Source organism: Macaca mulatta, chromosome 15 (assembly GCF_049350105.2).
Source record: "Macaca mulatta isolate MMU2019108-1 chromosome 15, T2T-MMU8v2.0, whole genome shotgun sequence".
Lineage (NCBI taxonomy): Eukaryota > Metazoa > Chordata > Mammalia > Primates > Cercopithecidae > Macaca > Macaca mulatta.
In genome coordinates this window covers 19,047,549-19,060,918 of record NC_133420.1, presented here as the reverse complement: position 1 = coordinate 19,060,918, position 13,370 = coordinate 19,047,549, and the positions used below count along the sequence as shown (strand labels likewise).

The following is a 13,370-nucleotide window of genomic DNA, read 5'->3' as shown; positions in this document are numbered from 1 at the left end:
CCTCCTTTTGGCAGGAACACCGGACAGAAATTGATGCCAGGGCTGGCACTTTCCAGGCATTTGAGCAGTTTGGACAGCAGCTGTTGGCTCATGGACACTATGCCAGCCCTGAGATCAAGCAGAAACTTGATATTCTTGACCAGGAGCGTGCAGACCTGGAGAAGGCCTGGGTTCAGCGCAGGATGATGCTGGATCAGTGCCTTGAATTGCAGGTATGTGTGCTCCTGCTTTCTGACCAAGCGTTTCCTTGCTGAAGAGCCTCATTTTCTCACCTGCCTCTTGCCCTCTCTAAAGCTGTTCCATCGGGACTGTGAGCAAGCTGAGAACTGGATGGCTGCCCGGGAGGCTTTCTTGAATACCGAAGACAAAGGAGACTCACTGGACAGCGTAGAGGCTCTGATAAAAAAACATGAAGACTTTGACAAAGCAATTAATGTCCAGGTGAGGCCTCTGGACCATGGAGTCAGAGTCTGGATTTTTCCTCCTTGACATCTGTTTCTTGGCTTATAGAGTCACTGTTATATCTCCAAGGAATACCTGCATTGTCTAAGAAAAATGTGTACATAAATAATCTTTAAAACTTATAGATTCTGATATTTCTGAGATTTTAATAATGGGGATGCCACAGGAAAAAAAAATTTTATTATCAAAGGGAGGAAAAACAAATGTGTAGGTAGGTAAAGGAATACATGAACAAACAACAAGGAAGATGTAAGACTCTTTGATTTATAAGTCACTTTGCTGTAAATCTGATAGCATTTTCCTATTATTAAGCTTAATTTTGTTCTGTTCTGATATTCTAACACCTGCCCCACCTAAGTGACCTGGAGACTCCTTGAGTTAAACTATACGCTAGTAATGACTGAAATCAAGCTTGCTTTTGGCGTTTTACACTCTTGCTTCTAAAGTGTCAGTGTATTCTGATCCTGCCACCAGCTAGTTCTCAGTCACCCAAAATAACTGTCCTTTTCTCAAGACCAGCAATCCAGGCAGGGCCCAGCTGCAGGCCCACCTTGACCTCACACCTTTGTTTTCTGACAGGAAGAGAAGATTGCTGCTCTGCAGGCCTTTGCCGACCAGCTCATCGCTGCCGGCCATTATGCCAAGGGAGACATTTCTAGCCGGCGCAATGAGGTCTTGGACAGGTGGGTGTCCTGTGGCACTGACATAGTCACCAGCCCTGAGAGGATACATCCCCTCATATGAAGGCCCAGTCCTGTTCTATCTCCCCACATCCTTCTCCACGGTAAGATATGTTCTTGTTGGATCTCATGGTTTCACTCTTTCAGGTGGCGACGTCTGAAAGCCCAGATGATTGAGAAAAGGTCAAAGCTAGGAGAATCTCAAACCCTCCAACAGTTCAGCCGGGATGTGGATGAGATTGAGGCTTGGATCAGTGAAAAATTGCAGACAGCGAGTGATGAGTCATACAAGGATCCCACCAACATCCAGGTAAGCTGAAGTGACTGGGTGTTGTTCTTGATGTAGCCTTATGTTATTGAGTAGATTTTGTTAAAGCATTTATAAAACAAACTCCTTGCACCCATGGGAAGTCAGTGAAAAATGTTTTAGTAAGTCAAGCCAGTGGGAAAGCCCTACTCACGTTTCAGAGCCATTTAAAATTCGCCTTCCTCATTTGTCTCCATTAAAACCATTTCTGCTGTAGTCTATAGAATCCCCTTTCTATTACTTTAATATATTCTATTAAAGTCTATAGAATCCCCTTTCTATTACTGTTCCCAAATGCTGAGCTTCCCCGGGGAAGTATGACAAAATGAGTTTCTATTTAATAGCTGATATGTGTGTCCACATCAGTGTACTGAACTCTTATTCTTTTAATCTGTTTTTGTAGCTTTCCAAGCTGCTGGTAAGTTTTTAATTTTTTTAAGAGTTGTAGTTAAATGAGCTCCAGTATTTGTGTTCCTCTGCATAGATTATTGTTATTGTGGTCACAAGTCTGCTGGTGTCTCTTCATCCTTTTCATTTCTAATCATCCATTACATTCCATTCAAGTGTCCCTGTGGGATGTGGCTTTCTCTGTTGTAATTAGCCTGCAACGCCTTACTCCCCCCTCTCTCCCCCAGTTTATCACTTAGGCAAATTCTGTACAGTGTTTGATTTGCGGGGCAGTAGTTGACCACTTTCTTTCAAGGAGTGCTTCCTTTTGAAGATGGAATATCAGCTTCAGCTTTTTCTGTGTAGACCTTGGCTGAGACTTGCTATGAGCTCATGGTGTTCAGTGGCCCAGGCAAGGGAGGCCAGTCTGGTGTGAGGGTTTTAATGCATAGCCACTCAGGCATCCAGAGGTGCCAGTCAGGACAGGAACAGCTAGAGAACTGTAGAGAGACGTATGATCTATTAATACTTACAAATCTTCAAGGAATACAAATGAGAAGTTAAGATAAAAGCAGACATTACTCAACAGGTAGTGAAAGGAGACTTCTCAGTTAACATGTAGCTCAAAGTTGCTTAAGCGGGTGGAAAAAATGAAGATAGAGAAGAGAATAAATGGAATTTGAACCAAAGAGTGATCAGAACAAGGAACAGAAGAAGAAAGGAATGGGACTTTTGTCAGGATATCTGAGTGTTTGAGACCCTTTTTGTTCTTGCCTTTGGGATCAGGCAGTGAGAGAACGTAACAAGGACATTTCATGTTAGTGTTGAATTGAGCCAGATGGCTCCATCCTTTGACAGTTGCTGCCTCTGAAATGAAACATTTGATGCAGAATTCCCCAACACTACTGCCTTTTAGTTGTTGTTTTTTTTCCCCCAAATAACACTCTCCCCTGAGACCCTGCATTTTTCACCCAGCCAATTGTTTTTCCCAGAATTGTGGCACAGCTGCTATGTCCTTGCAATTGTCTCTTGTAGCATTTCAGTACCTTCTGTTTCTTTATGGATTCATAAAAACCGTATCAGGCACCCAGGATCAGGAGCCCATCCTTCTCGTAGCCCTTTCGTTTCCCAGAAAATAAATTCCTTCTTGCAGTCAAGCCTGGGTTCTGACAGTATCCCAGTGTTTTGATTAATGACAGCTACCAAAAGATAAATCAACAAAGCCAATGTCTGTAGTAGCTGTAGATTTCTCCTCTGTCAACAGAGGGAGAAGACTGACCATCAAATATTATTTTGCTAGTTAATACAATTTATGTTATGAATTTTGCTTAATGGTGATTTCTGCTTTAGATGATGAAACGTCCGTATGAATCTCATTCATTAGAGCCTGTCTCCAAAAAGGAGAAAGCCATGGATGGAAATTGATGTACAAGCAGATTCAAAACTGAAGTTGGCCATTGCCATCTTCTGGAAAGTGCTAGAAAGTGTTTAATTCTAGGGCTTCACTCCCAAATAACTAGCATAGCTACTTCAAGAATTGATTTTTTGGCCGAGCTTGGTGGCTCATGCTTGTAATGCCAGAACTTTGAGAGGCCAGTGCGGCTCAATTGCTTGAGCTCAGGAAACCCCATCTCTACAAAAAATAGAAAAATTAGCCAGGTGTGGTAGCATGCACCCATGAGGCTGAGGTAGGAGGATTGCTTGAGCTCAAGAGGTTGAAGCTGCAGTGAGCTGAGACTGCGCCATTGCACTCCAGCCTGGGCAACTGAGCAAGACCCTGTCTCAAAAATAAGGACTTCTAACTCATCTACTCCTGAGCTAGTACATTTCCTTTCTCCTTTGTTAACTCCCCAAGAGATGAACCCTAAAATATTTCATACAAATTCCAATTGCCTTCTGTAAAAAACGTTGGCATTTACCCCAGTTATTTATGTTTGCTGCCACTCCCTCCCACTGAGAACCCCTTCCCTCCTAAAAAGACATAACCTAGCAGGAACTGGTTTGGAAAAAAAAATTTTTGGTATTTTTAGAGCAAGCACCAGAAGCACCAGGCTTTTGAAGCAGAGCTGCATGCCAATGCTGACCGGATCCGTGGGGTTATCGACATGGGCAACTCCCTCATTGAACGTGGAGCCTGCGCCGGCAGTGAGGATGCTGTCAAGGTATGGCCCACCAGCTCCCAGTGCCCGGGGAAGAACATGAGCAGCGTCACTATCAACCTGATATAATAACTTGGATTACAGTCTTAAGAAATTAAATGGATTAGAAGACTTTAGGCTGAATTACAGTTGGGGAATGCTAGTGAGAATGGCTCCTATGAGTGTTTTCCACCCTCCTCTCTTAGAAGTTCTCAAATTGAGCTTTAGGAGAGGGAGGATTCTTCATAGATTTCATCTTCTTTTTGGCTCCCTTCTGTTCCCCAGGCCCGCCTGGCTGCCTTAGCTGACCAGTGGCAGTTCTTGGTGCAGAAGTCAGCTGAAAAGAGCCAGAAACTGAAAGAAGCCAACAAGCAGCAGAACTTCAACACAGGGATCAAGGACTTTGACTTCTGGCTGTCTGAGGTAACACTGAGTGGTTTCTCTTCCCACCAGTGGGGAATTTCTAGTCATTTGGGACAGTGGGTTCATCAGTGAGCCCAAAACCATGAAAAGGCAGGGCTCACCAGACACCCCTTTTGACAGAAACCTTTATTACATATGAGTTGCTGTAATGCTGTAAGGGATTGATGTGCAGAGGGAGTGAATATTTAGAGAAGAGAGCTGACTTGGAGTGGCACTTGGACTGCAGATCACTCTTAGGGAAGGCAAATAGAAAGAGATATGGATAGTTACACAGCGTGCAACTCTAACAAGCCTATGCCAGGATAGAAACCAAGATAGTAGCATCTAGGAAACCAGAGTCAGTCATGTATTCTCCTTGGAGAATGTTTGGAAAGCATAGATTATAAAAATATCATAGAGGTTTTAGTCAGGTGCGGTGGCTCACGCCTGTAATCCCAGCACTTCGGGAGGCCGAGGCAGGGGGATCACTTGAGGTCAGGAGTTCGAGACCAGCCTGACCAACATAGTGAAACGTTGTCTCTGCTAAAAATACAAAAATTAGCCGGGCATGGTGGCGTGCTCCTGTAATCCCAGCTACTCAGGAGGCTGAGCAGGAGAATCGCTTGAACCCAGGAGGTGGAGTTTGCAGTGAGCCGAGATCACACCATTGCACTCCAGCCTGGGCGACAGAGCAAGACTTCATCTCAAAAAAAAAAATGTTTTTTTGAATAATTGTGTAAGTTTATCATAGAGCCATGCCATAATTTATTCCCATATTGTTGGACATTCAGGTGTTCCCAGCCTTTTGGTGTATATATTTAGCTGCAGTGAATACCTTTGAATATTAATCTTTGCCCACACTGCTGATTCTTTCCTAGGGGAGTTTCCTTGAACTAAGATTGCTGTGCATTTTGCCTTTAGCTGTAGTATTTACTATGAATAGACTCTGGAGTCTAGGTTTGACTGACTGAGTGGAGACAGTGTCTCAGGCCGGGCAGGCTGATCAAAGTGACTAGGAATCACAGTAACACATTGTGATGGAGAGGTATTCAGCTGTCCAAACAAGGACCTGGAATAACCACTGGGCATCCTGAATTTTCCAGAATGCTGAGTATACACCACACAGTAGCGTTTCCTTTTTATGTTTTCACTGCCAGGTGGAGGCCCTGCTGGCATCCGAAGATTATGGCAAAGACCTGGCTTCTGTGAATAACCTGCTGAAAAAGCATCAACTGCTGGAAGCAGATATATCTGCCCATGAGGTAAGCAAAGGGAGGCAGGCCAGACCCAAGTGCCTGGGACGCGGCTGTGCCTGACTCCTAAGGAAAACTAGCATGTTTGAGAAAAGAGAGTGACTTCTTTCACTTAAAGCAGCCATTCTCAAAGGTTGTGGCCTCAGGATCATTATACACTTGACAGTTATTGAGGCTCTTAAGAGATTTTTATTATGTAGGTTTTATCTGTCAGTATTCACCATTATTAAAAGTTAAATTTTAAGGCCTGGTGCGGTGGCTTACGGCTGTAATCCCAGCAGTTTGGGAGGCCCAGACATGCGGATCACCGGAGGTAAGGAGTTCGAGACCACCCCGGCCAACGTGGTGAAACCCCGTCTCTACTAAAAATACAAAAATTAGCCAGGCGTGGTGGCGGGTGCCTGTAATCCCAGGTACTCGGGCAGCTGAGGCAGGATAATCGCTTGAGCCCAGGAGGCAGAGGTTGCAGTGAGCCACGGCACTCCAGCCTCGGCAGCAGAGTAATACTCCATCTCTAAAAAAATAAATAAATAAAATGCTGAATTTAGGTTGTCGTGTTTTGTAGTGGATGAAAATTCAGCTTTGAACAGGTAGGTAGATAGAAAAGACAGGAATAGTTTGATATGGATAAGTGTGAATAATTTTCTTTGATACTATACCAAAGTTGTAGTTTCTTAAAGCTTGGCTGTGGTCAGGCACAGTGGCTCACACCTGTAATCCCAGCACTTTGGGAGGCTGAGGCAGGCAGATCATGTGAGCCCAGGAGTTCAAGACCAGCCTGGGCAACATGATGAGACTCTGTACAAAAAAATACAAAAATGAGGCTGGGTGTGGTGGGTCATGCCTGTAATCCTAGCACTTTGGGAGGCCAAGGTGGGCGGATTGCCTGAGCTCAGGAGTTTGAGACGAGCCTGGGCAACACAGTGAAACCCCGTTTCTACTAAAATACAAAAAATTAGCCAGATGTGGCAGCGTGTGCTTGTAAATCCCAGCTACTCGGGAGGCTGAGGCAGGAGAATTGCTTGAACCGCTGAGATCATGTAACTGCACTCCAGCCTGGGCGACAGAGTGAGACTACGTCTCAAAAACAAAAAAAAACCCACAAAAATTAACCAGACGTTGGGGCACGCACCTATAGTCCCAGTTGTTTGGAGGCTGAGACAGGAGGTTCACTTGAGCCCAGGCAGGAGGTCAAGGCTGCAGTGAATCATGATCACACCACCGCACTCCTGGATGACAGCAAGAAAAAAAAAGTGTCTCAAAAAAAACTGTTTTTTTGAGTTGCAAAGTGGCCCCTCAAACCTTGTCAGTAAATTTTTATTTATTTATTTTTTTTTGAGACGGAGTCTTGCTCTGTCGCCCAGGCTGGAGTGCAGTGGCCGGATCTCAGCTCACTGCAAGCTCCGCCTCCCGGGTTTACGCCATTCTCCTGCCTCAGCCTCCCGAGTAGCTGCGACTACAGGCGCCCACCACCGCGCCCGGCTAATTTTTTGTATTTTTTAGTAGAGACGGGGTTTCACCGTGTTAGCCAGGATGGTCTCGATCTCCTGACCTCGTGATCCGCCCGTCTTGGCCTCCCAAAGTGCTGGGATTACAGGCTTGAGCCACCGTGCCCGGCCTAAATTTTTTATACTGGCTTATATTAAAACCCACTGGTCCATCTTGGGCTTTGAATGTAGCTCTTACCTATGCATGATTTTGTAACATCATGCATGGCTCATTTGGTAAATATTGCTTCACTGAGCAATATTATGCCTGTTGGTTCTATATTTTGACATATGTGATTATATGATATCAAAACATTGCTGTTAATACCACCAATTTCATCAGAAAAATCTTCACATATTAGGAAGCCATCAGGCTTCTGATGGTGGATGTTTAAGTTTTCTAAAATTCTAACTTTCTCATAGAAGTTTGAATTTTATCATTAGTAACAAACTGTCAGTATTACTTGAAGTGACAGGCTCACTTTATTTGTTTTGGGCCAGGTATCTGTGAGATACCAAGTCTGAATGACCATAGTTTGTCTGTTGGTTGGTCTTTCAAGTACTAAAGAATGCCTACTCAGTAAAATTAACTTTCACTGCCTTAAGGACATTCTTAAGTGAAAAAGCAATTTTTTTTTTTTTTACTGTGAGTGGGTGGCAGTGAAGAATCCACTTCTGCTAGTAATTTGCCACTGCCTTGATTTGAGCTAAAGCACCAGCATGTCCCCTCCTTCTCCATTGCTTTTGTACTATCAGTGCAAATGTCCACACAGTAAAAAAGGCAAATAATGTCTTATAATGTTATGAAAATAGTTTGAGTTCATAAAATGCCAGAGGTCCACATAACATACTTTGAGAATATCAACACTCCACATATCAGTAAGGAATTCCTGAGTTCTTAGGTTCAAGCAGATAGTTGTAAGAGACCCAGTTTCTGACCCTCTTATGTCCTCTGCCCCAGGATCGCCTGAAGGACCTGAACAGCCAGGCAGACAGCCTGATGACCAGCAGTGCCTTCGACACCTCCCAAGTAAAAGACAAGAGGGACACCATCAACGGGCGCTTCCAGAAGATCAAGAGCATGGCGGCCTCCCGGCGAGCCAAGCTGAATGAATCCCATCGCCTGCACCAGTTCTTCCGGGACATGGATGACGAGGAGTCCTGGATCAAGTACGTGTTCTCAGTGGCCTGTAATAGTGGGCAGCAGAAACCACAGGCTGACTGTTGAGGCAGAAGGTTTCTATCTCCTGGCTGTAGTGGTGAGGCTGGAAACCCTGCTGGACTAGGATCCCAGCTTGGCCACTCACTCCTGGGATGCCTCTGTTTTCTGCTTTCCGAGTTTACAGTGATGATGATTGGCGGTGGTGGTGATCCACGCTGGTTACATAGGCCCTGTCTAGACCCTGCCCTTTAGATTCCCATGAAAGTTAGTGAGTTTGTGTCTGACCTCCTGGAGAAGATCACTTCTCCAAGGAAGGAGCTGCTTTTTTTCTTATTCTCTATCTACCCCCCAAAATGTCAGTCTACTGATTCCAGTTGACGTAGCATGTAAACAAACATCTTTTGTTTTTTGAGACGGAGTCTCGCTCTGTCGCCAGGCTAGAGTGCCACCATGCCTGACTAATTTTTGTATTTTTAGTAGAGACAGGGTTTCACCATGTTGGCCAGGCTGGTCTCAAACTGACCTCCCCTGACCTTAAGTGATCCACCCACCTCGGCCTCCCAAAGTGCTGTGATCATAGGCATGAGCCACTGCTCCTGGTCAGAAGGCTTTAAGGAAGTAAGGAATTAAGAGAGAGGATTTTGTTCTTAAAAGGCATTTCTGGCCAGGCACAGTGGCTCACGCTTGTGATCACAGCGCTTTGGGAGGCCGAGGCGGGCAGATCACTTGAGGTCAGAAGTTCAAGACAAGCCTGGCCAACATGGTGAAACCCCATCTCTACTAAATATACAAAAATTAGCCAGGTGTGGTGGCGGGCGCCTGTGGTCCCAGCTACTTGGGAGGCTGAGGCAGGAGAATCACTTGATCCGGGGAAGCGGAGGTTGCAGTGAGCTGAGATTGCACCACTGTACTCCAGAGCAAGACTCCGTCTCAAAAAAATAAAAGATAAAAATACAAAAATTAGCCAGGCATGGTGGTGCAGGCCTGTAATCCCAGCTACTCAGGAGGCTGAGGCAGGAGAATGACTTGAACCCGGGAAGTGGAGGTTTCAGTGAGCCGAGATCATGCCACTGCCCTCCATCCTGGGAGACAGAGCAAGACTTTGTCTCAAAAAATATGTATGTTATATAGCTGGGCGTGGTGGCTCACACCTATAATCCCAACACTTTGGGAGGCCAAGGTGGGAAGATCGCTTGAGTCCAAGAGTTTGAGACCAGCGTGGGCAACATGGTGAAAACTCGTATCTACCAAAAATAGAAAAAATTAGCCAGGCATAGTGGCGCACACCCGTGGTCCCAGCTACTCAGGAGGCTGAGGTGGGAGGATCACTCAAACCAGGTAGGCGGAGGTTGCAGTGAGCAGAGATCATGCCATTGCAGTGTACCCTGAGCAACAGAATGAGACTCTGTTTCAAAAAATATATATGGGTTTATGTATGTATATATATAAATAAATATCTTCATATATTTACAGACATATTGGTACATATTTAGTATACATGATTGATATATATTGATATAATTTGATAGGGCTCCTCAGGGCAGCACCAGTGGTGCCTCCCATCCTCCAGTGCATCCCCAACCCTCTAGAATCTGGACACACAGCAGGGCTCATAGATGCATAGATGGACAGAGGTTCTCGGTCACTACTCACTGGGCAAGTAGAGGCTTTTGTTTTCCAGAAAACTGGCAAGGATTTTCCCAGAAAGATTAGTAGATGTCTGTGAGGTCCACAGTTGACCTGATGTCCCCACTTGAAAGCAGGGAGGTGCAGAGACCGACTGTGCCGTTCCCCGTCTCTCATTCAGGGAGAAGAAGCTGCTGGTGGGCTCTGAGGACTACGGCCGGGACCTCACCGGCGTGCAGAACCTGAGGAAAAAGCACAAGCGGCTGGAGGCAGAACTGGCCGCGCATGAGCCAGCTATTCAGGTAGGGGCCGCCTTCTGCCAAGAGGGCAGAGGTGTTTGAGTGGGCCCTAGGGGACAGACAAACCCCTTGCGCTTATTTCACTGAGGTCCCTAAAGTGTTCATGACCCCTCAGTCCAAACCTGGAGAAGTCCCAAATTTGATGTTGAGGACTTTTCCTGGGAGCCTCAAGACAGAGGCACCAGCAGAGCTACCTGCTGTTAACCTCATCGTCCTTACCTGTCAGGGTGTCCTGGACACTGGCAAGAAGCTGTCCGATGATAACACCATCGGGAAAGAGGAGATCCAGCAGCGGCTGGCGCAGTTTGTGGAGCACTGGAAAGAGTTGAAGCAGCTGGCATCTGCCCGGTGAGTAGTCAGAGGCAGGAGCTCCCAGGAACAAGTGGAAGGCCAGCACCCAAGGGCAGACTCTGAGCTGTGGGGTCCACTGGGCCCTCCTACCATCTCCTGGACCTTTGGCCTCACATGTGCCATAGTCGGTTTGCTCCAGAGCCACCTCCCACAGGCCATGCTAAGGTGGTCTCATTCTGTTAATCTGGAGTCCAGAATCACACATGATTCTCCAGAAATGAAGACATGAGAGTCTGGAATCACAGAGTGGGTGATTTATGGTGTTCCGTGGACGGACTGATTGTGAGGGCCCACTTTTTTTGTGAATTTTTTTTTTTTTTTTTGGTTGAGACGGAGTCTCTCTCCGTCGCCCAGGCTGGAGTGCAGTGGTGCAATCTCGGCTCACTGCAGGCTCCGCCTCCCGGGTTCACATCATTGTCCTGCCTCAGCCTCCCGAGTAGCTGGGACTACAGGTGCCCTCCACCACGCCCGGCTAATTTTTTTGTATTTTTAGTAGAGACGGGGTTTCACCGTGTTAGCCAGGATGGTCTCGATCTCCTGACCTCATGATCCGCCCGCCTCGGCCTCCCAAAGTACTGGGATTACAGGCCTGAGGCACTGTGCCTGGCTTTTATGAATGTTTTTAAGCATATGTTAACTATCACAATCAAAGCTGGAGGAGATTATGGCTGATTTTCTTCCTGTCTGCTGTAACTAGGGGTCAGCGGCTTGAAGAGTCCTTGGAATATCAGCAGTTTGTAGCCAATGTGGAAGAGGAGGAAGCCTGGATCAATGAGAAAATGACCCTGGTGGCCAGTGAAGATTATGGAGACACTCTTGCCGCCATCCAGGTGAGACAGAAACCAAAGGTGTCACCTGCTGTCTCTCTTGGCAACTGCCTGCTGGTCATCATTTCCCTGTTGGTTTGTTAAAGGGCCCTGCTCTTAATAGGAGAGCACACAGGGCCAGCAGCCAAGGCCTCAGTAGTTGGTTTTAACCTTCAAGATCTCACACTAGGGGACATTGCCCTTCAGTAGACACAATTGGTGTGGCTTTATCAGTCTCGGTTCCCGGGCCCTGTCATTCGCCAGGCAGTGGTGGGCTTGGGTCTTTGTATTAGTTTCCTGGGGCCTCCATAAATAAGTACCACAGGCAGAGTACCACAGATGGAGTTCCATAGACGGAGTACCACAGACGGAGTGGCACAGATGGAGTGGCACAGAGTGGCTGAGGACAACAGAGGTTTATTGCTTCTCAGTTCTGGAGGCCAGAAGTCTGAAATCAAGATGCAGGACCATGTTCTCCAAACCTGTAGGGGAGGATCCTTCTTGCCTCTTCCAGTTTTTGTTGGCACCAGGTGCCCTTGGCATGTGGCATCATCACTGTAGTCTCTGCCTGTCTTCACATGGCCATCTTCCCTCTGTGTGTCTTCACATGGCCATCTTCCCTCTGTGTGTCTTCACATGGCCATCTTCCCTCTGTGTGTCTTCACATGGCCATCTTCCCTCTGTGTGTCTTCACTTGGCATCACTCTGTGTGTCTATTCACGTTTCTGTGTGCTGTTGTAAGGATATCAGGCGTATTGGATGAGGGTCCACCCTAATGACTCCATCTTACCTTTGCAGAGTATGTTTGCAATGATCCCCTTTCCACATTCATGGGTACCAGAAGTTAGGACTTCATCATCTCTTGAGGGGGACAGAGTTCAGCCCGTCACATACTCCCTAAATTGGTTAACTGTTGCTACATAACAACCTGCCTAAATGTAGTGGTTGAAAGCAACACCCATTTCTTATTTTTAAGAATAAGATCCACAGATCCATGGGAAATGATCAGTAGCATCTGCAGCTGTCACTGGAGGTCCCTCATGCTCCTGCATTCAGGCAGAGCGTGGCTGGGCTGAGAGATCAGTCACACACTGGCAGCTGAGCCTGAGTGTCACCCAGCCTGGACATCTCTGTTCCCCTCCACGTGGCCTGTTGTCCTCCAGCTGGCTAGACCAGCCTCTTTCAGCAGCACTCAGACAGGCAAAGGCAGGAGCTGCAGGGTGTCTGCAGCCTCACACATCATCCTCACTGCCTTCTGGCCAAAGCAAGTCCCAAGACAGCCCAGAGGCATAGATGGACAGATTCGCCTCTGGAAAGGAGATGCTGCAAAACATCATGGTCAGATATGTCTAAATTCCTGTCCCCAGATGTGGAAGCAGGAGTATGCACTCCCAGGAATCGAGTTAGCTCTGAGCCAGCTTCCTCACCGTAGGAAGCATCCTCCGCTGGTCAGGGTGATTCAGGTAGAATTTAGATGGTCAGTCATTTCCCATCCTCTGCATAGTTGAGTTCCCTGGAAGCAACGAAAAAGGCATTGTCTGCAGTGCTTACACTGTACTGAAGAAAAGACATGGGGCCGGGCATGGTGGCTCATGCCTGTAATCCCAGCACTTTGGGAGGCTGAGGCGGGCAGATCACCTGAGGTCAGGAGTTGGAGACCAACGTGGCCAACATGGTGAAACCCCATCTGTACTAAAAAATATGAAAATTAGCTGGGGGTGGTAGTGCATGCCTATAATCCCAGCTACTTGGGTGCCTGAGGCAGGAGAATCACTTGAACCTGGGAGGCAGAGGTTGCAGTGAGCCGAGATCACACCGCTGCACTCCAGCCTGGGCAACAGAGCAAGACTCTGTCTCGAAAAGAAAAAGACATGACTTGGAAGGCCTTTTCTGAGATGTGTTCAAGTTAAACCTTAAAAATGTGTCATTTTTGTTTGGGTGTGTATCTTCAGCTTGGTTTGTGTCATTCTTGTCGTCCTCTTGGGGGAGAGACCATAAGACACTGTTGAT

General features: G+C 46.7%; 1 protein-coding gene across 23 annotated transcripts in view; it reads left to right on the top strand.

Moving 5' to 3' along the window:
* Nucleotides 1-13,370, top strand: part of SPTAN1 (spectrin alpha, non-erythrocytic 1) — an 85,757-nt gene that overhangs the window by 58,339 nt on the left and 14,048 nt on the right. For 12 of the 23 annotated variants that reach the window (XM_077965635.1, XM_028834421.2, XM_077965631.1 and 9 more), the window contains 12 exon segments: nt 15-212; nt 295-441; nt 1,042-1,145; nt 1,290-1,452; nt 1,853-1,867; nt 3,867-3,998; nt 4,260-4,397; nt 5,534-5,638; nt 8,078-8,286; nt 10,086-10,206; nt 10,430-10,551; nt 11,252-11,384. In XM_077965635.1, coding sequence (XP_077821761.1) covers nt 15-212; nt 295-441; nt 1,042-1,145; nt 1,290-1,452; nt 1,853-1,867; nt 3,867-3,998; nt 4,260-4,397; nt 5,534-5,638; nt 8,078-8,286; nt 10,086-10,206; nt 10,430-10,551; nt 11,252-11,384 — 1,587 coding nt within the window. 23 annotated transcript variants of the gene reach the window in all.